This window comes from Hemicordylus capensis, chromosome 11 (assembly GCF_027244095.1).
Source record: "Hemicordylus capensis ecotype Gifberg chromosome 11, rHemCap1.1.pri, whole genome shotgun sequence".
NCBI lineage: Eukaryota > Metazoa > Chordata > Lepidosauria > Squamata > Cordylidae > Hemicordylus > Hemicordylus capensis.
The window spans coordinates 24,086,427-24,109,331 of NC_069667.1; the positions used below are offsets into that span (position 1 = coordinate 24,086,427).

The 22,905-nt window shown below is 45.0% G+C and overlaps 2 protein-coding genes across 2 annotated transcripts in view; one reads left to right on the plus strand and one right to left on the minus strand.

Moving 5' to 3' along the window:
- Nucleotides 1-13,522, minus strand: part of CUL4B (cullin 4B) — a 33,274-nt gene extending 19,752 nt beyond the window's left edge. The window contains exons 1-6 of the mRNA XM_053273805.1: nucleotides 13,220-13,522; nucleotides 11,822-12,370; nucleotides 8,194-8,309; nucleotides 2,718-2,821; nucleotides 1,434-1,503; nucleotides 103-176 (exon numbers count right to left, since the gene is read on the minus strand). Coding sequence (XP_053129780.1) covers nucleotides 103-176; nucleotides 1,434-1,503; nucleotides 2,718-2,821; nucleotides 8,194-8,309; nucleotides 11,822-12,370; nucleotides 13,220-13,271 — 965 coding nt within the window. The 5' untranslated portion in view covers nucleotides 13,272-13,522. The remainder of the gene's footprint in view (nucleotides 1-102; nucleotides 177-1,433; nucleotides 1,504-2,717; nucleotides 2,822-8,193; nucleotides 8,310-11,821; nucleotides 12,371-13,219) is intronic.
- A 2,097-nt stretch (nucleotides 13,523-15,619) lies between these two features.
- Nucleotides 15,620-21,939, plus strand: MCTS1 (MCTS1 re-initiation and release factor). Its single transcript, XM_053274265.1, has 6 exons — nucleotides 15,620-15,831; nucleotides 17,506-17,658; nucleotides 19,360-19,457; nucleotides 20,386-20,519; nucleotides 21,021-21,088; nucleotides 21,721-21,939. The coding sequence occupies exons 1-6, from the start codon at nucleotides 15,821-15,823 to the stop codon at nucleotides 21,800-21,802; spliced, it is 546 nt and encodes a 181-aa protein (XP_053130240.1). The 5' UTR covers nucleotides 15,620-15,820; the 3' UTR covers nucleotides 21,803-21,939.
- Nucleotides 21,940-22,905: the final 966 nt, after the last annotated feature.

Here is a 22,905-nt window from a genome sequence, read left to right on the forward strand (position 1 = left end):
TCCTATTCACTGTGAATTTTTATTACAGTGGAAGAAAGACTTCTAATTTGTATTTGTCAGAGCATCTGAAAGTCAGAAATCAACAAGACTCTTTATCCTCACCAAATTGATGGCAGCATTGAATTTTGAAGAACGTAGGTTCGGTCCAGGAACAAAAAGATACTTCTAATCATTATCTGTAATGGGAAAAGCAAGCCATCAACATTTTGACGGATCTAAAGTGCTATCTCCATTGTATGTACCCACTTAATTATTCTGATACTGCTTTAACTGGCCATACTTTTGCAAGCTGTTTTCAATGGTTTTTTAAATGGAAAGATGGGGCAAAATTTTTAATACATATACTTTCACCCTAACTCTAAACTTGTTTACATGCAAGTGCTGTAACTGCAGACTTGCAGAAGCAATCCAACAACTGCAACTTTAAAATGTCAAACACAAAAAATCTCTCAGTAGCTAACCCCTTGCCATTGTGACGCTTAACCCCACAAACTATAAAAATCTGAATCCAAGTTCTTCCAGAAACCTCTCTCTTTTTGACTAGCTTTTGGCAGACAGACTTGAATGGGAATGGAGAATTTTAATCCATTGTTAAAAAATATAGTGGCTGACATACAGAGCAAGGATGCACAGGTGTAGTGCTAGAGCAGACCTTTCCAGCTGCACTGGTGTAGTGACGATTTTTGACTCCCTCCCCTTCCTCAAGAAGCCCCCGTGGCCACCTGGAAATATGTCCCTGAAGGTTGTGCAGCCCTCAGGGACATAATTTCAGGTGGCATGGAGGCCTTCCTGGGAAAGGGGAGGGCATCAAAACTTCTGCCTCCCTCTAGCGCTGGCGCAAAATAGTCGAGAAGTTGTTAGGCTGCGCTCTTGCTGCATCGGTGCTTCCTCACTCTGTATGTCAGCCACTATCTTAATGGTCCCCCCACTAGCTGGTTTTACAGTGTGGCACCTTTAGTTGTTAATAGCCGCCCCAGGGCCTACTGATGGAGCATGAAAGAAACTGAATTACAAAGCATACAAGGAGGGATCTCTTAACAAGTTTATTGACATAGGCTCCACAGTTGCCAATTCTGCATTTCCTGGCAATACACAGAATCTGCTATGCTAAAGACAGAGTGACCTCCAAGAGCTACAAATTAGTGCCGTATCTCAGCACAAAGAAAACACATTTTTGTCATTATACTCTAAATACCATTTAGTAACATTTTCTGACCTTGTTACAAACACCAAAGCAAATTAGATGTGGTTGGACTACAACTCCCATTGGCCTTAGCTATAATTTACTGTGGCTGGGGATAATGGGAGTTGTAGTTCACCCACATCTGGAGGACCCCAGCTTGGGAACCACATTTTAGAAAGTACAGTTGGGGGAAGGGCATATTGGAACTCAAGCTTATATAACTATTATGTGAAGGGATAATCAATCTTACCATTTGTCTGCAATGGTCTTGCCAACATTTGTCTATTTTCTTGAGAAAAAGAACACTGTCCAAGGAATCCATGAAGCAGCAGTTAAGAATATAAGAACCAAACAGTGGATACAAAGACAAAGACTACTGAGACATTGCTCTACCACACACTAGATGTTCCTCTAATGTTCAATCATCTTTATTCGGTCCATTGACCAGCAAATTCCTCTGATGGTTTAAGTGACCAGAACTGAGAGCCCTCCCTTGGTGCCAGTCTAAGGAGGTGTTGTGCCTATCTAACACTAACCGTGCTGTAGTTCCACTGAGACCGAGTAGATTTTAACCAATTCAGGCTTTTATATAGTCTCTATCAATTTGATGTACATTAATTTTACCCATTTTAACTGTAGTTTTAAGAGAGTTTAGTTGTATAGCAGTGTACTTTTAGCGTCTCTACTGCCTTCATAGTTCTGGGCACAGCCTGTTTTAATGCTGCCTCAATGCTGTTTTAATGTAATCTACTTTATGCTGGTCAAATACCGTAATAAAGATTGATTAAAATAAACAGGAGTGCAGCCGTATAAGAATCCAGCTAATCACCTTTTAAACCAGGTGCCCAAATCTGGCGTTAGCATCCATATTAATTTCTGGACATAGCGTCTTGATCCAGCAATGGCATAAGCACCCTCACATCCCAAGTTTCCCTGTGACTTACTCTTCCATAAGTTCTTGCATTAAATTCCAAACTGCTTAGTGCAGGTGTTCATGTTGTAGAAGTCAAAAGCCCTACTGGGTATGGAACGACATAAGCGCTTCTCTGGACTGGGGAGTATCTCAGTAGGCAAATTACAACCAGGACGCCATGTTTCTAGTTTCATTACAAGACTGCCAAGTTGCTCGTTACCCAGGGTAGATCTCTCTACTGCTTAAACATCTAAATAAGCAAGCTGAACATTAATCCCTTCTATCTTTCTTTGTGTAACTCCAGTTCAGGCACCTGTGATGTGTACTACTGGATGGCACCACCTTTAACCTTCTCTCTTAACCAATTCTCCTAGTTACACTTCAACTGAGTACTACTACGATGCCTTCCAAACTGCTACACAACCCTATGAAAAGTCAAAGGGCTACAGATGAATTATGCAGTTATGGCACAAGCAGACTCTCAATTCACAAATGGCTTTGACTGGTTCTTAATCTAGGAGACTAACATAAATTGCTTGAAGCAGCTCACACTACTTGAAAGTCAGACTGGCAGGTAAAATTCCTGCCGGTTACATTCATGAATTACTCTTTGAAGGATATTCTCTGAACTGATGAATCTGTGCTTTGATGTGGTCTTCACAAATTTGTCTTAACTGTTTGTACAAATTTGCAGAAATCTTGTAGGAGCAGAGATTTTCAACAGCCTAAATGAGAGAGAGAGAGTGTGACACAGATCCCAAATAATGAGAACATTTCTCCACATAAAAAACCAGATTGTTCATACCAAGTGCTTTGATCCACACAAGCAATTTTGGGACTCCCATCTTCAATGTAAAGAGCTGCTTATTTACATGATGCTTCACAGAAGAACACAGGTCTGAAAGATTCCTTCTCAGGTGGATTTGCAAAACCCAGGTCCATATTACTTGTTTGGAGAATTTGGTGTCCCAACAGAGATTAGATCTAATTTATTTATATTTATTAGTGGTTTCAGGACAGACTTAAACTCAGTGGACCACAGCCACAGAACAAATACTATGCCATTCGCTTTCTTCACTGTTGGGAATGTAGGGCTGAACTTTTATTTTAAACAACTTGGAAGGACTTAATTATACCTAATACTTAATTAGGTAGAAGAAAACATGGAGGCAGGAAAGTTGCCAGGTGTCCAACCCTCACTCAGGAACACTTTTTAACATGTGGCTCAGCTAAGGCTGCACGGGTTTTTCCATCATACATAAAGGCCTTCCATTAGTTGACCCACTTCAACAACAACAACAAATATTTATATACCGCTTTTCAACAGAAGTTTCCAAAGCGGTTTACATAGAGAATAAATAAATAAGATGGCTCCCTGTCCCCAAAGGGCTCACAATCTAAAAAGAAACATAAGACAGACACCAGCGACAGTCACTGGAAGGGATCTGTGCTGGGGGTGGAGAGGGCCAGTTACTCTCCCCCTGCTCAATAAAGAGAATCACCATGCTAAAAAGGTGCCTCTTTGCCCAGTTAGGAGGGGCATCCTGGTGAAGACCATGGGAGAGACAGAGGTATTCCTGGGACTTGCCTTGCCAAGAGGCCTAGTCAGCTGCAAAGGAGGCTGCCTCTTCCTTCTCCACTGCCAAACTGCTTGGTTACTGGAGAGAGGGAGTGGGGAGAAGATGCCCCTGCCTGCTACACTGGGAAGCTGCAAATTAGCAGAAAGCAACAGCTGTGAACCTCCCCTAGAGAGCACAAAGGAAAGAGAGCTGATGTGGGCTTGACACCAGCTTGAGGTGGAGCAGGTTCCTGTGAATGCTGGTCTCCCCAGAGCCCTGTATTTCCCCCTGAAGAGGTTTGCCTTAGGCTGTCAAGTCCAATCAGATTCCAAAAGGACATAAGCAGTAGAGACAGTCAATGTGCTCCTTGCTGCTTGCATGAGTGCCGTATAAACTGGGCGCTTTGAAGAGGCCTGTGTTTGTTCCCCTACAGTGGATGGGTTTCAAACTGCTTGCGGATAAATGGCTTAGGATGAAACTCTCTTGCAGAGAGTCTTGTGGCACCTTAAAGACGAACACATTCATTTCACCATAGGTTTCTGTGGACTATAGCCTCCAGGTGTGTGACACAGCCTGTGAAGCCCTTCATTGGTCTGAGCTTTGTTCATTGAAACGGGACCCCAAAACATTCCTACTGTATTTTTCTGTTGATTCAGAGAATTAAAATCCCAGGAATGAGAATAGACCGACGTTCCCTCCCTGCTCCTCTGGGCATAGTGCCTTGAAGCTGACTCAAGCATTTACTATCCCTACGGGTAACGTCAGGACCAAGAAAGTGGAAAGGAAGGAAACAATGGGACCTCAGGCCAGCAAATGAGCAGGATTTCAGACAGAGAATTCTGCTGCTTTTAGCCCTTGCATCCAGAATAGAACTGGCTGGCAAAATTTGGGACTCTAACTTTGCTTAGCACTGATTGTTTGAGATGATAGCTCCCGCAAACAAGCATTTCCATGTTGCTTTCAGACGAAGTGTCCTTTGGGCAATATGTATCTTTACCCTTGCATGATAAAGTACTAACTAGAGAGATGGTGTAGTGCAGTGGCTAAAAGCTAAGTTACGTAGCTCCTACAGCTTCTGTCTGCTATACGGAGACAGCGTTTGTCAGTATTAGCTTATTCCAAGTAGTTTTTGTTTACATATGGACAAGTGTGGCACACATATACAATTAGGAATGGTACTTAATATTTTTTTGGGGGGGAGGGGGTTGAAAACGTGTATATAAATAATAGCTGACATAAGGAAAATTACTCAGTGGTCCCACTGAAATTAAAAGGACAAGTTAGGCAATGCTTAACTTGTCCTTTTAATTTCAGTGGGACCACTGAGTAATTTTCCTCATGCCAGTCAATAACAGCAGCTAAGCACCACCCTCAACTGAAACAAAACATAACTACATGCCACTGCATATATTTGTATTGGTCCCATTTCCCCCTAACTGGTGAAACGTGTGAGCTCCTTGGGGCAGGGGCTTCTCTTTTGCTTAGATTACTCAGATCAGTTCCACTGCAAAGCATCAATGTCCACTGATGGAGCTACATAAACACATACTACTTAGTATAAGTTAAGACAACCCTATATTATTATCTGGGAAAGAAGAGCTCCATACTTAATCACTAAATGTAAAAACCCAATTTGAATGAATGGTTCCCCTTAAATTAGTACCAGGGTAACTTAAAGGCCATCCCTCCCACATGCTCCACCACAGGCACTCTGATCAACATCGGGGTAGTGCTACAAGCGCCCCCAGTGAAGGATGAGAAGCAGGACAACACCCTCCCCAAGAAAGTCTGTCTGGCCCCATCGTGATATAGCAGTAGACAACCCTGGCACTCCAGCTGTTGTTGAACTACAACTCCCACCATCCCCAGATACAATAAATTGTGGCTGAGGATGCTGGGAGTTGTAGTTTAGTAATAGCTGGAGAGCCAAGGTTCCCTACCCCGGTTATAACAGATTTCATTGGCTGGTTAAAACACGCCTCTTTTGGTGAGGCCAAAGGCAGACTAAGACCTTTTTCCTGCAAGGATTATACTACTGCTGCTGCCTGCTTTACTGTATTGTTCTATTATGATTTATTGCTGACTTGTATTTCTTGTTTGCTGCTTTGAATTCTCAAATGCAGGAAAAGCAGGGTAATTAAAAAATAAAGTAAAAATCTTGAAAAGCCTTGAAAAGGTGACAAACTGCTTGCTGCTGCACGAGGATTTCTATTGGCAGAGGAAGGAGTGCACTAAGAAGCTTACTGCTGATCAAAACAAGACATGAAGAAAACCTTGCAAAGAGTGTGGGAGAAAAGGACCTCTGTTGTGGCTCAGATAATGGTGCCTGAAAAGGCACATTTGGAACAGCATCTATTTACCAAGCAGCTGTTCTTAAGCAGAACTGGTTTATATGGTATTCACATCACCAGCAATTTAGGAGACTATTTTTAGATTCAAACAAATAGTGTCAATAGGAAATACTGCCGCTTTGCTTTCAAAATCTCACAATTGGCACAGAAATCATTTTGAACACATACCAGACTGGGGATTTCTCGGGCCTTGACTTTAAGAGGCTGACCCATTTCCACATAATGTACATAGAAACATTTAACAGACCCTTGCATTCATCTTGGAATAAAGTACAAGTTTAGAGACCCTCCCACCTTTAAAAAAAAAATAGTATGCATGATATGCATTTGTATATTATATATAAGAAATTTTAAGAAGAATGCACATATAAAGGTATATTAGGATAGCTTACCCTGAGACTACTGGGAGGTCAGATTGAACAAATGCAGTTTACCCCAAATACCCATCAAATGACCTTTGAGTAAGCAGAATACCAACCGAATGCTCCAATAATTAACCACACTTTTAACACAGCATTCTGCCTATTTAAATCTGCAAGCCTACTTACAACAACAGCTCTCAGAAGCAAGGGCTGCCCTGCTCAAGACCCACCAACTCCAATTCTATAGTTGTGGAATTTGGGCATTATTCCGTGTGGGAGCCATGAGTCTTGGAACAAAAATGCAACAAGATTCTTTCTTATTTTTAATTACTTTGAAATAGCAATGTTTTCCCTATGTGCTTGAACTTTATTCATCCTGTCCTAGGAGACAATGCAATTAACCCTAGGACATGAAGTGGAAAGTTGAGGCATAAATCTGGATATTTTTAACAGTGATGATTTAAGAAAAAGTTTCAGGTTTATTATTACATTACATAGGAAACAAGCCCGCTTAATTATTTTTTGCCAAGAAACCGTTTCAAAGACTCTATGATGAAATCCCACACTGCATTTGTACCAAAGAGGACACAGAATATCCTAAACCAGGGGTTCTCACATTTGGGTCCCCAGATGATGTTGGACTACAGTTATCATCCAGAACCACAATGGCTGGGATTAATGGGAGCTGTAGTCCAACACCTGAGGACTCAAATTTGAGATGTTCCACCTTAATTAAGACCCCAGATCAGTTCATTCTTTGAAAAATATTCCTATCACTTATGGCAGAAACTGTGCATAAGCAAAAATGTGCACTCAACATTCACAAGTGTAAAAAGATAAATAAATGTAAATTATTTCTAAAAAGAGGAAGATGCAAAGCAATTCCTCAGATGCACACAATCAGAGTGTATAGTCTTAAAAGGCGTAGTGGATCTATGGAATATTGCAAGGCTATTCATAACCCTAATGAAACAGGATATTTATCTAGCAAGTCTAGATTAAAGAAATATAGCAAAGATTCAAAATAATGTCACCTTGTATAGTACCACAGTGGCCATTAATATAATCGTGCCAAAAGAATGACATAACATTTAATACAGAGCCTGAAGCGATTCAGGGCTTCTGGCCAAAAAAATAAGCTCAGCAGCATTAGCATATGAAAAGGACTGACAGAACAAGCTATCAAGAGGAGAGGATTCTATTAAAACATCCATGATTATACAAATACGTAGTCTTGTGCACAAATGATGCATTTAAAAGTAAGGAACACCTCCCAGTTCAAACAAAATAATAAATATGCTTATATTATTAAACACCCAGAGTAAACAATTATATGGTAAACACTAAGAAATCATCAACAGTTAGGTGTTTCTTTCTCCAAGGGTCAACTTTAGTGAGGTTATCAATTAATATCAGAGATTTAAGAACCACAGTTCTTTTAGACCAAAGCAATTTCTTAAGCATACTTTCTTACAAGGCTAGAAAGGCACCACGAATTGTATGGCAAGATCTTCATACACAGCCCATTGTGACTGTACCAAAAATTTTGGCTCATGGTCAACTCTGCGATGACCCATTCACCATCTGAAAAATCCTTAGTGAGCTGACAGAAGAAAAGTCAGCCTGACTTGAAGACAAGCCCCCACACCCAGTATGAATGGGCCCCTATTGCTGCTGTTCTATTTAAGCTTGCACCTCACCTACACCCCCAATCCACTGAAGATCAAGATCTAAGGCCTAGAAATAGACAAAAGACAAACAGGGCTGCTTGTAGGGAGCAGGGTTCTGCCTTTGGACCTGAAGACTACGGTGCTTTACCGCTTACCTGATAGAGCTCTTCTAAGTTGTACTTAATTGAAGTACTGTTTTGAATAGCTTCTACGGCTTCTTTCAGTTTTTGCCAGGTTTCATCTGTATAATTTTCAGGCAGTTTAGGTTTATCTGGAAGATATAGGGAAACAAGAAAAAAGTTAGAAAGTGTCACTTTAGAACAACACTCTGCACTCATGTGTCACTCTAAAAACATTTTAGAAAGCAAGAACTGCCTTGCTGGATCAGATCAAAGGCCCATCTAGTGACCTTTCAGGAGAGACCTCAAGATTGACTTTTGTAGCCCAACTTATAACATAGGAAGGATTTATGGTTACTTGCATGTAGGCATAAGCAGAATCTCTAGGAATAACTTCGCATGCCAGTTTCTGCCTTGTAAGCAGATATGGGGATAAGTTCTTAAAGTACTATGATCTACCCCACACCCCATAGTTGTGACTTGCAGTTAAAAACAACCTAAGACCAAACAAACATTACCTCTTGAAGGCACAGTTCTCTGTCCAACTATGCTTTCAGAGCGAGGAACCAGTTAAATTGGGGGCCAAAGAGAGCCAACGGGATGGCAGGACCCTGGGGGATATTCCCATTGACCTTAATAGCTTCTCTGGTAGTGACCTGATTAATCTGTGGAACAGCACTTGTCTTTGCCCGTTGATTTATCTTCCAGACCTGAGAAATAGTCATATTTTCAAGAACAGTAGTATGTTCTTAGTATGCTGTACGCATACTAAGGTAGTATGCATACAGATAGTATGCTGTATGCAAAGATGGCTTTGATGACAGTTCAGAAGTTGCAGGCAATGCACAAATGTGATTTGCGATGCACATCCTGGCATGGATGTGCTGTCAGATGTACTTTACACTAGTACTTCAGCATCTGCACAAGGCATTTTAATAGCCCTGATGATTCAAGGTTCTTGGGAGGGGGCGGTGGATCTGGAAGGCTAGACATGGTTTCTTTCCCTATTAGCTAACACAGTTTCTTGGGTCAACTTAAAAATGCTTTTAGCACATCACTGGTGCAACATTTTAGAAAATCAGCAGATTGTTCTAAAGGGAAACATTGCCTTTGAGTGCTGGAATACACCTTCCAGTGAGATTCACATGAGTCTAAGCATCACACCAAGATAGGACTTTTCACTCAGGCAAACCATTTAGTGGTCAGACATAGGTGAAGCTGATTTTAGTAACAGAGTGTACACATTTTATCATTTTTTGATTACAGTTTTATAAGGTAGGGGCTCTGCCTGGCAGGGTTAAACGTTCAGATAATGAATAACCACTGATTCCACCTATGATTTGTATAAATGATACAGAAAATGCAGTTTTCTGGACACTATGTATACTTCACAAATCACCTTAATGCATCATATTTCTCACATGTAGTTGGTATTATTCCAGGTAATACTCTGGTTCTGTGGCTAACAGTCCAAGTACAACTGTTTGTATACTCAAACATTCACATCCTCATTTTTGCATTCTTCACCCATGGCAAGAACATAAGAGGGCAGAATATAGACTATAGGACATAGACTAGAAGTGCAAATATACTATGTATTTATGTATAGCACCATTAACTTCACAGTGTGGCATTTGTACAGAGGCCAAAGGCAGAGAAGATATAAATAACGGGTCAGTAAGAATTAGTCTTGTGTAAGGGGGCAGGAATTACCTATCAAAGTTGCATACTTCACAATCACTGGTAAAAAAAATGGAAATGTTTGGGAAAGGCAAAAATAGCTCAAGAAAAAACAACCTGACGTGTTTTTAGGGCAGTAAAACCTGTAGGTAAGCATGTATTGTTCTAGGTACACATACAAACACTCTCTCCCATATCTAACCTACCCCCATGGAGCTACAGCAATGTACCAGAAAACAGCAGGTTGTAGGCCAGTATGACATTCAAAAGCTCAGATTGTCTAAGCACGTCTCAGTCTAAGGTATGGACACTCACCACTGCATCTTGCAGTACAATTCTGATGGTTCACCCACAATCTAATCCAGCTCCTCAACGTTTCTCTGTTTCCACTGCCTGACCCTTTCTGAAAATAAAGCCATATGCACCAATCCTGTAATCAGGACTCTGATAAATGTTAGAGCCAGTTTCGCCTCCAACTGGCTCCCATTTGGCATTTTGGAAAACTCTGGTAGTTGAACTTTTGCTTTTGCCAGTGGTTCTCAAATTGTAAGGCAGCCCCCCATCCCACCCCACCCCACTGGGAGAACACAAAGTTCCAAGAAGAGATAAGATATTCCCCCTTCCTCCCCTACTAGCCAAGATAATGCCCCCTGGCAAAGGACTCTTACTGATTCACATTCTTTTTGTAATACCAGCCTACAGCCATCCCTACGCATATTTGTTGGGATGACTGTATCCCCATTGCCTCATCATCCAAACCTCATTTAGGAAAACAGAAAAAGAGTTATTTTGGATGTTTGTGTGAGAGGAAGATGCCCTGTTATGATTTATGCCAGTGTTAGACTAGTACTCCAGTGATGGATGATCCTCACCTGTAATCTTCATGTAACCACACCAGACTCTCCACACACTTGTTGTGAAAATGTCAAGTTTCTCCAAAAAACTGAGAAATATTGGCATATGCAAAAATCAGCAAAACAGCAAAACTCTGTGTCTGTGTGCATGTGTACGCACATACTTTTTAAAAAAGGATAACTGACCAGAGATAGACAAAATCAAGTTTTAGCTGAACGTTTCAGCTTACGCCTTTGTCAGCAACAGATGGATTTTTAAAAAAACAAACAAAAAACAAACAAACCAGGACACACATACAGCTTGGTAGTTACAATGATTATATATAATAAACCAACTCTCAACATTCTCTCTTGTTTGATTCACTTTTAGAAATATAGAATTGCATCACAATGTAGAATTGCACTGAAAAATAGAACCTGGAGCAAGAATATGTAGATGAAGCAATGAGATCATGCCAGTGGGAGCTGGTAAGAGATCTCAATGGCACCCACTGAATTCTGTCGGTTAAAGTAAATGGGTTGCTACATTTGGGAATAACACTTCAGTCCCTTCATCTACTACTACTTCTATACCTCTTTCCCACAACAAAATTCTCAAAGTGATTTGCGTAGAAAGACATAATAAAATAGACATGCCCCCAAGGGCTCACATTCTAAAAAGAAATACATCAGCAGCCACCACTGGAAGGATAAATATGGCCAACTGCTCTCCCCCTGCTCTCCCTAAAGATAATCATCTCCTTGAAATGTGTTTCTTTGCTCAGTTTGCAGGAAGGCCTGCTCCACGTCCTGTTTTTCACTGTAGGTGGTGTGGTCTCCAATGGCAAGAGAGAGGAGCAACGGGCCTCCACCAAGAGAACTCTGGAATATACTAGTCAACCCTACAACCTGCCAACCCCCCCCAAAAAATTGGGGGAGCACAGCTCAACAGGAAAGCACTTTTGTATGCAGATGGTTCCAGGTCCAATCCCTGGCACCTCCAGGTAGGCCTGCAAAAAGGCCACTGTTTGAAATCCTGGAGATTCACAATCAACCAGTGTAGTAAGCTAGGGGGACCAATGGTCCAACACAGTAGAAGGCAACTTCATATGCACAAATATCAGATATAATGCATGGGAATGAAGTATTACCTTTAAAGTTTTTGATCACTAACTTCTTGGCTGAACCAGGTTTACTGTTGGCAAAACTGGAGACAGTAGAGGAGGTAGCTTTGGTCAGGCCATTTGCGTGGTGTCCCACTGCTACTGAGGAAATTAAAAGGCTTTTGTTTTTGAGCTGCTGCTGGTGCTGCTGCTGAGAAGAGGCAGCAGGCGACGAAGAGGAGGAAGAGGAAGACTCTTCAGCCATCTTCACATCAAGTCCAATAAAATCCAAGGAGTCCTCAAAGCGCAACTTCTTCTGCAGGTGATGGTTGGAAGAGGCAACCCCTGAGGAGGAACAGGAGGCAGTGGAGGAGGCGGTGGTAATGACCAAGGAGGAGTTGTTTCTGGCAAGGAGGGAGGAGCAGGAGGAGACGGACTCAACCTCTTCTCTATCACTACTGTTGCTATTACTATTTAATTTTCTCTTCTTGGAGGAGGAAGAGGACGAGGAGGAGGAGCTGCTGCTGCCACCATCAGTGGAAGGTCGGACCTCCTGAGCCGCCGCTGCTGCTGCTGGGGGGTTGGGGGAAGAGAAACCTGTGGGAAACATGAACACACAGAGGTGAACAGGCTGAAGGGCATCAAATCCTTCTGGTGTGGAAGACACGCAGAGAGGGGCACGGCGGCGGCGGCGGCGGGCGATCTCTGCCTCCTGGCTGTCGGGGTCCGAGCTGGGGGCGGGCGCCTCCGGGCCAGTCGTGCGCGCTGCCCTCCCGGCTTCCCCCTCGCAGGAGGGAGGCGCTGGCGGCCTCCCCTCCCCCTCTGGGGCGATTCTTCTCTCCGAGGATCCTGGCGGGGCCCGTGCCGCGGGGGAGGCGCCTCTCCCCGGCCCCCGACGCTCGCAGGCCTCCCTCTCCGCTCGGCCCCCGACGCTGCCGCCGCTCCCAGAGGCCGGCAGGCTGGTCGTCTCGGCCCCGGCCTCGCTCTCTTTTCCTCTCCCGCTCCCAGGCCCGAGGCGGCCTCTTTCCTGGAGAGGGGAGCTGGGAGAAGAGGAGGGGGACCCCCTTTTCCTCCCCTCTCTCACTTCCCCTCCTCTTCCGTGGCAGGGGGGAGGCCCGGCGGAGACCGCGGCTTGTTATTGTCAATACGAGAGAGAAGAGGGGAGCAGGGCAGGCAAAAATGGCGGCACATCCGGTCGCGAGGCATGCTGGGAGGCCGCCCCGCCCGGAAGCGTCCCCTGGCGGCTGGCGAGGGGCGGGCCTCGGGGCTTTCGGTTCGGGGGATGGGGAGGCCGGGGGCGAGGGGGGGCGTCGCCCCCCCCGCTCCCTTGTCAGCCCCCCCACCAGGCCCCGTGTCCTCCCTCGCGCATGCCCCCCACCCCCCCCGGCTGGGGGGCCCCCACTCTGCTCCCCGGCACCCGCCTTATTCCCTTGCCCTCTGACCCACCGGAAGTGATCATGTTGCCGGGCAGCGTCTGCTCCTTCGCGCGCCCAGCCATGGGAGGCCGGTGGCGGATCAGCCGGCTGGCTGAGAGGCCGCTCCGCCGCGGCGCGCGCCCTTAGGGAGTGAGCCGGGGCCGCTCTCCTCCGAAGGCTGAGCCTCGCTGGCTCCCGTGGTGCTGGCCCTCCCCGCGGCTGGCGGCGGCGGCGGCGGCCCCCCCCATGGGGCTGAGCCTCGCGGGCTTCCTTCGCGGGGGCACGTGCGGCGGAGCAGCTTCCCTCCTCGTCCTCCTTCTCCTTCCTCCTCGCCCTGCCCATTCCAGGGGCAGGGTAGGAGGCGTGTCCCTCCTTCTGTTTCCTCCTGGCCGGGGAGGAGGGGGGCGCCTCGAGCAGCCTGGAGAGCCCGTTTGTCCATCTTATTCAGGATTGTCTCCACTGAGTGGCATTAGCTCAGGTTGGGGGTCTTTCCCAGTCACACCTGGAGATGGGAGGGACTGAACCTGGAACCTTCTGTGCACACGGTGTATATGTGCACAGAAGGTTCCAGGTTCTTGAAGGGCCTTGAGCTCAAGGCCCTTCCTGTCTTAACAATCATTTTTGTGTGTTTGTGCTTATTTTGTGCTTGCTGCATGATCTTGTAAGCCAATAATGAGAGTGTAAATGGCCTCAAGTACTGTGCTGGAGGGGCGGGGTAGAAATGTTTCAAATAAATATGTCGAGATCCAGAACTGTTGCTTTTATGACCTGACTATATTGAGCGTTATTGTCTGAATGCTTGCTTGCCTCTCAATCAGGCTACACTATTTTATGCAAATTATTTATACAGAATTATAGAAGCCTATTCTGTGTTGCCCTTGACCTGCCAACAGGGTTAAAGTTAACATAAATCTAAACAAGTAGCTTTGTAGAACTGCAGTTCGGAGCTTCTCAAGAGCAGGAATACTATGGCAGCTTTCAAGTTTGGAGTGAACAGGCTTCTCTGAGAATCCACCAGAAGCCTAAATTTGTATTGCACGCACAACATGATCTACATTGCACTCTGCAGATACCTATCCTGGACATTTATGGACAGTTAATAAATATTCCTTTTAAATATGGCAGATGAAGCTTAGGGTTGCCAATGGTGACTGAGTCTCTTGGAGATTCTACTTCCCGTTCCAAATATTTTTCGGTTTCATACCCTTAAAATTTGCAGGATTTTTTTTTTTTTTTGAACAGTCAGCTGGAGACTGATGCCAAACCGGAGGACTGGCAGTACACCTAATGAAGCTGTGTGTGGAACTCAGGCCTTAACAGAAGAGACAGTGGATCTGTTTGCAAGTGCTGGGGACAAGGCTGAGATCCACAAGAGGCTCTGCAAAGCAGCATTTTAAACGTGTCTAGCGGGCAGATGTCTCTGTTGCAAAAATGATTGTTCCCTAGTGCTCAGATTAACGATTGCCCTTTATTTCAGAACCAAGCACCTATCCAAGCACCTGTTCTATTCTGTGTGGTGCTGAAATAAAGGGACAATAGTTTAAGGTTTGCTAACTGTACACATAAGGTCCCAGGTTCAATCCCTTCAGTCTGGGAAAGGTAAGGTAGTGCAGTCAAGCTGGTGTAGACTCCTGGTGACCACAGAGTCCTGTGGCTGGTAGAATACAGGAGGGCGTTACCATTGCCATCTCCCACGCAGTGTGAGAGGATGCCTTTCAGCATCTTCCTAGATTGCTCCTGCCCGATTTGGGTGTTTCCCATAGTCTGGGAAACAAAGCAGTGGGGATTTGAACCGGCAACCTTCTGCTCAATAGTCAGGCATTTCCCTGCGGTGCCACTTAAGGTGACAATAAGTCACTATTAGTCTGGAGGGTTTTCAATGTTCGCTGGGATTTGAACCAGCAATATCTTGCTCCTTAGGCAAGTTACTTCCCCGCTGTGCTATTAGGTGGCTTTTCCAGGCTGGGGAAGAAACCCTGAAACCTTGGAGGGCCACTGCCAGCCGGCGAGGGCAATGCTGAGCCTAGACCAGGTCTGCACAACTTTGTCCCCCTTTGCTGTTTTTGGACTACAACTCCCATAATCCCCAGCCACAGTAGCCAATAGCCAGGGATTATGGAAGTTATTGGCCACCATCTGCAGGAGTGGGGGCCGAAGTTGAGCAGGGTCTGGCCTAGACAACGGCCTGACTCCGGGTAAAGCAGCTTTCTGTGACTTTGGCATCGCGAGGGCAATTCGCTACACTGGAGAAACCAGGCTGGAGTTGCAGAGTTTGGTTGCACCAACTGAGACAGGTCTCCATGGCAACGACTGGGCTCGCCAGAGGCCTCGCGCCCCCCCCCCCCCCGCACTGCCTGCTGGGAGTCGTAGTCCTGACCCAGCTCGTGCGTGCCTGCGTATTTCCCGGAGGGCGTCTCGACTCGAGTCGGGAGTGGTGTTTTACGACGCCGAAGGCCGTAAAGCGGCGCGTGGTTCTTTTCCGGCTGCTGCAGTGGTCGAGGAAGAAGGGCCCGAGACCGCCTCGTGTGTGTGCGTGGGGAGGGACGACTCCGGAGCCAAGGGGCGTCAGTCCCCACCCTCCCAGGCCTTCCCTCCGCCCGGTCTCGCGGGGACCCAGTCCCCCCCCCCCAGGATGTTCAAAAAGTAAGTGGGGATGGGGGGGAAAAGTAGGGGCATGAGTGCGAATTCTGACCCTGGAGGTGCTCCTAGGATGGGGCTCTCCCGATGGGGATGGGGCGGCTCTAGTTTCCTTTCCACATATGGATGGGAGCAACGCGCCCGTCTCTGTGTGTGTGTGTCTGCTTGTCTAAGGCCTCTTATTTCGAAGGCCCATGTATGAATGAAGCCTCATTATCCAGGGGCAGTCTACCGCTGCACTCCAGAGGCTCGGCACAATCAGCAGGGCATGAGAGTTTCCCAGAGGCATGACGACGCGGTGTTTAGAGGCAGCATGCCTTTCATTATGGGCTGGGAGCAGCCTGCCTGTGAAGACTTATGTGTACGTCCATGCATTCCCCCCGCTCCCCTAAAAGGGTAGGCAGACTTGGGAGAAGATAATTCTGTCGGGGACTAGGCGTTCTGACCTATTCACGGATAGAATTATCTTCCTCTGCGTTTGCCTGCCTAGAGGGAGCCTCCGTATTCAGAGGTGGTATACCTCTGAATACCAGTTGGGGGGCACAGGTGGGTGGGTCCAGGCTATTTAAGAGAGTGCCGCCAGCCACTGGGGAAGCAGCTTGCATAGGGAGCAAGAGGTTGCTGGTTTGAATCCCTGCTGGTAGGTTTCCCAGGAAACGCCTCTATCGGGCAGCAGTGATATAGAAAGATGCTGAAAGGCATCCTCCTATACTGCGTGGGAGATGGCATTGGTCAACCCCTCCTGTATTGTACCAAAGGAAAAAAAAACAGATCTGTGGTCGCCAGGAGTTGACACCAACTCAATGGCACAACTTTACCTTTTTACCTCCTTTGTCATGAACCTTGTCTCCTGTTACAATCTTCTGGAGAGGTCTGGTTACATTTGCCACCACCTCATCTGGTGGCAACTGAGGTCTGGGCTTTCTCTGTGGCTGCCCCAGGACTTTGGAATATACTCCCTGCTGAAATAAGAGCGTCTCCTTTTCTGTTTGTTTTCAGGAAGACCCTCAAGATTCTCCTCTTCTTGCAAGCTTTTAATCAGAATTAAATTTAATAAGAATTGTTTTAATAACTCTTTTATACTTTTTATTGTGCCTTGTGTATTCTAATCTGTGTATTTAAAATCTTGTACACTGCCTAGAGATGTACATATCAGGCAGTATGAAAATATGATAGATAAATAAATAAATAAATAAATAAAGTGGCATCTCCAGAGGCAGTAGATCTCAGGACCAGTGTTCCCTCTAACAGGGATTCCCAGATGTTGATCACAACTCCCATAATCCCCAAGCAAATGCCATTGCTACTGGGGATTTTGGGAGCTGTAGTCAACAACATCTGGGAATCCCTGTTAGAGGGAACACTGGTCCTAAGTATCCAAATGGGACGACACGTGGAGTAATCATTGGGGACTGGGAGTGTTATTGCCTTCACACCCTCCATTTTCTGAAGGCACACAGGAAGCTTCTGTTGAACACATGAAGCTGCCTGTATTTCGGATTATAATAAACAAGATGGCATTCTTAGTTTCAGTTGATACAGAATGTTAATGCTTGAAGATCTGTATCGGCCCTCTTGCATTGTGCATGTAGGTATCTGTAGATAAGGCTTCTAATAATTTAACCATGCAGAGTAAATTGCAGACCAAAAGATCATTTCTCATATCCCATCACTTGGCAGATTTGATGAAAAGGAGAATGTATCCAACTGCATCCAGCTGAAAACATCTGTTATTAAAGGCATTAAGAACCAACTGATAGACCAGTTTCCTGGTATTGAACCATGGCTAAACCAAATTATGCCAAAGAAAGACCCTGTTAAGATAGTACGATGGTAAGTGTTTCCTTCCACTCTAAGTTGCCCTTGTATTTCTGTACTGCAATTGTCCTGTGCCAGTGATAGGTTTGATAGACCTTGTACTGGCTGTCTGTATGTTTCTGGGTTATGCCCCTATAAAGTCCTGGATGGCTTAGGCCAGGTGTGCACAACATAAGGCCCATGGGCCAGATCTAGCCTGTGGGGACTTTTTTTGCTGGCCCCCAGGTAGGCATAACCTGCAGCAACAGCACCCCAGAAAGGCAGAGTGGCCACTCTTTGGATCAGTTCCCTCTTCTCTATCTTTCCTTCCTCTGAAACTGCCTTACAGCACCATCCTTTGCATGTATACTTGGAAATAGTCCTACAGGTTTCTCAGTGAGGCTTACTCCCAAGTAAGCATGCCTAGGATTGCAGCCGGAAAGCAACAATTTTGGGAGTTGAGAGGACTTGGCATTTGTTTGGGTCTTAGTTAAAATGGTGGGTCCTTTGACAAGGGGAAAAGATCCACAAGTAACCAATTGCTTTCATTAATATTTTAAATAATGTTAACGTAGTAATGTGCTGGAAATAGACCTCGGCCCCCGAACACCTTGTTGTGGTTGGTTCCAACCCACTGGGGCATTTGAGCTGTGCACCCTGGCTGAGCCTCAGGGTATTTAATGAATGCTGCCTTAATGTGTAATCTGCACCGTATATTGAGGCTGTCTGTGGAGGTCTGCCTCCAGTTGCTGCCAATGCGTTTGGTGACTTGGGGTCAGGCCTTCTCTGTAGCTGCCTTCTGGGCTCTGGAGCGCCCTCCTTTCTGAGATGCATGGGCTGACATAAGAACATAGGAACAGCCCTGCTGGATCAGGCACAAGGAAGCCCATCTAGTCCAGCATCCTGTTTCACAGAGTGGCCCACCAGATGCCTTTGGAAACCCCACAGGCGGGGGGTGAGGCCTTGCCCCCTCTCCTGCCATTGCTCTGCAAATAAGAAATTGTATATAAATGTGCAGCTCTTTGCATGTGCTAAAATGAGTATGTTCGTCGTCATGCCACTGTTGATGTTTTTTTTAAAAAAACTAAGTAAGTGAAGTCCATGTTGCTGAATTGCTGTATCTTAAAACATTTACAAACATTCCAGCTAAAACATTTACGGAAGAAAAGCATTGCATTTACTTCATATAACATTTAAACCACACTGTCTCCCTTTTAAAAATTGAATTTATTATTCCTAATCAAATATTTCAGTTCAGATAGTTCTGGCTATTGGAAAAACAGTTCAGATGTTTATACAGTATGTAAAACTAACATGATGAATGTGTTTAGTTTTGTTTTATTTAATATAATTCAAACTTGCTAAATCGGATCTCAATCAGTTTAGGGCACTGGATCCGCCAAACAAAACAAAACACAGCACTGGTGGTTAGAAATCTGCTTGCCAGATTTTTAAAGGATTTTGCATATTTCCAGAGCTACTCCAAAGAACTGGAAAGTCAATTCTGGCCCTGCACATTTATCAGGGGTAATAAGCTTGATTAATATGTTTGCCGGCATTTACTCTCTCCCCAATAATGACTTCAACCTCAGTGGATTGATGTAAATATTGGAAAATGTGTACCTTTTTTGTGGCGGGGTGGGCAGGGGGATGTGAGAAATGGAATATTAGAGAAGAGGTTTTTCCTCTCCACTTTAAAATCACTACAAAAGCTTTAACTAACTTTGTCTCTTCCAGCCATGAACATATAGAAATCCTCACAGTAAATGGTGAATTGCTGTTCTTCAGGCAAAGAGAAGGGCCTTTTTATCCCACACTGAGATTACTTCATAAATGTAAGTATTTGGAGAAGGCACAATGGAGAAAAGGTAAAGGGAGTTTCACTAGCTCCTGAGAGGGTCAATTTATCTGCCCAGGTTGCTATACACGTTAGAGATATACAGATGCTCATCTGTGCACTGTGGCTATTATCCTGCCCATCTGTGAAGCTTTCAACGTGTCTTTATATGAACCTCATTAGTTGTGCCCAGTCGATGGAGAACTTGCAAAGCACCTGGAATACTAAGCAAGAGAGCATTTGTCATTGATTCTTCAATACAGGTATAAAGTTCCTTTTTGCCGGGTCAGACCTTTGGTCTCTCTAGTTCAGTATTGTCTACACCAGGGTTTCTTAACCTTGGGCCCCCAGTTATAATCTAACAATATAACTCCCAGAATCCCCAGCCACAAAGGCCATGTCCGGAGCATCTGCAGGTGAGAGGGAGGTACTGGCAGATTTGGGGCAACTTGCAGATAGGTCAGTTTCCGAAACATTAGAAGAAGAAAAACCCGTAGGGTCACAAAGCTGTCACAAAGTAGCTCGATGGAGCGGAATGTTCACAGACTTGGAGGGTAGCTAACAGACAATTAGATGGGCTGAGCTAACAAACTCAGTGGCAAGGAGGGCTTGAATAAAAAGGGGAATGAATACCTCAGCTTCAAGAATACTCACAAGATAGTCACAACGCCTTCTGCTCAGTGAGTGGAAAAGGTGCCTAAAACTTTCACCACGCTCATGCGCAGACTTGGGTAACACGTGCACACTAGGGATCTAAGAGTATGGACCCACCACAAAATGTTTCAATAGTGCTTCTGATTTTCATGCATCTTGTACAGCGGGGTCTTCTCAGTAAGCTAAATGCTGAGGGCATTGCATGCTCAGGTGTATTACTAAGCCCCCATCAGCATTATAACTGCTGCTCTTAACTTTCTTCCTCTTCCTAGATCCATTCATTCTACCGCATCAACAAGTTGATAAAGGAGCCATTAAATTTGTACTTAGCGGAGCAAATATCATGTGTCCAGGCCTGACGTCCCCAGGAGCTAAACTGTACCCTTCTGCCGGCGATACGATTGTGGTATCCTTGGACTGGTGCTTTTCCTTGGCTGCTGTTTTGCTTTTGCTGTTGCACGTGGCAGGCCTGCCAGGGTGACAGGGAGACTCTGTATTAGTACAACGAAGGGGTTAGTGTTCAGTTTTTGAATCCAGTTGGGTTGCAGACCTGAGCATTTGTAACTGAAGAACCGCCTTGTAATACAACTCTGGCTCTCCTTAGCTAGCTGTTAAAGCTTGTGGTTATCCTAATGCTCATTCAATACCCTAAGGGAGCACTGCAACCTCTTCCTGTCTCTGTTCTAGTGCAGCAGCTAACTATTCTGTAAAGCATCCTGCCCTATTGGGAGTTAGCATTCTGAAGCAACAAATCTAGGGGCCATTTGAGAAGGTGTCTTTTTCTTCTTCTGTTGGTTTTGCTGCATTAAAACTGCAGCCTGCATAAGGGATTGCATTGTGGGTGGGTGTGTGTGTAAAACAAAACAGCCAGAAACCACATAGATTTTCCTTAGCTGACTTACTGTAGGCAATAATGGCCGAAGGAAAACAACATGCACTGTGCGTTGGAGTCATGAAGATGTCAGCGGAAGATATGTGAGTCCTAATTTAAAAGGGAAAATATCTCTCTCCTCTCTGTCTCCACTGTAGAATGGAATAGTCCCAGCCAATGTGCATCTTACATCACTAGTTTGTTCAGAAGCCACCTGTTGGGCAGACCTACAAATGCAGGAGTTGCAGTTTGCCTCCCATAAGCTATCTTGTACACTGTCAACAGCATCATCTGCCAATGGTCTGGTGACATTTGAGGCTGTTGAATGTCAAAGCCTGATCATGCTTCAGCTATTTTGCCAGTATAATCCTGCTCATAGCTAACATTTGAAGCAAGAGAGCTGTGTGTTTTTGTGTTTGTTTAAAATGCAAACTTTCAAGAATGCAAAATTTCGCTAATGGTTAGATCCAGTGTAGAGATAAGTTATCAATACGGCTACGTTTAAATTTTGCACTTGTTTTAGATTTCGGTCAAAGGCCATAATAAAGACTGACTGACTACATTGCAAAGCACACACGATGTTGTGCAGCCTGTGTTTCTACTTTCCCCTCTCTACCTTGCCGCCTTTTAAAAGAACGGCAGTTGACTAGTGGAATGTGGTTCTGAGGTTTCAAACCCATTTATTTCTTTTGCTGTTCTCTATCCTTTCCCCTCCCCCTGCATTTTTCCTCCGCAGAGAGAAAGTCAACAAAGGGATTGGCATTGAAAATATCCACTATTTAAATGATGGCCTCTGGCACATGAAAACATACAAGTGAAGTGGCAGAAAGTGTGCAGCTCATGGGAATGCACTTCCTGTAGATGTGGACTACTTTGTAATTCTTCTGTTTTTAATGTGACTGAATGTACAAATTTATTTTGTTCAGTGGCTAAATAAATCAAATGACTCCTGACAGCCTCTTAGCTGAAATGGCTTCCTAGACCTTAATCCATAAGCTTTAACTTGAAATCTTTGATAACGTCATTTCTCAGTTTTATTTTAGTTCTCTTAAAACAATCAAACTTACAAAAGAATGGAAAAAAGTGTCACGCGACTCCAGAAATGGGATATTGTGCTCGCACGGGTCATCCCCCATTAGTAGAGAAGTCTCCCTGTTATGGAACCTCGGCTGCTCTGTGCAGGGCCTGCGATAACAGCAACTGGTTATATCGTTGCTTCTCCCCATGTAAACATTTTCTCTGAACAAAGACTTGTTTTGACTGGCCAGGCCATGGCTGAACTAGAACCCTTCCCCATCATGTGCTAACTTTCCAAGTGCAAGGAGTCTCCTTCATTAGCATAACGGCTGCATTCTGGTATAGTGCATTCATAAGCACCTTGCTGGATCAGGCCCAAGGCCTAGCTCATCCAGCATCCTGTTTCCCACAGGGACCCACCCGATGCCTTGGGGAAGCCCACAGGCAAGAGATGGAGGCAGGCCCCCCCCTTGCTGTTGCCCCCTGCAACTGGTATTCAGTGGCCTCCTCCCTTTGAACATGGGGGTAGCCTAGAGCCATCAAGACTAGTAGCCATTGATTCCTGGGAGGGGTGTTGTGTATGATTTTCCTGAATGTACAGATCAGCTCTTGCGTTCTTGTACAGGGAATAAAGCAACATGGTAGCAGAAGGCTGTCTTCCTAGAAGTGCTTTGTGTGTGCAGATGCATGCACGAGGTCTACCTTTTTGAAGTTTGTCCTTGGAGCTGGCAAAGCAGGTCATGGCCCATGTTCTGACAATCTGTTTGCTGTGAAAGAATGATCATACATTGGGGGGAAATGCTTACATTGGAAAGAGCTGTCTCTAAGGCTGCCCTGCTGTGCCACTGAATAATTGTAGTGGAGTGTTTTGCATTCTATTTTCATATTATGTATACTTAAGGTA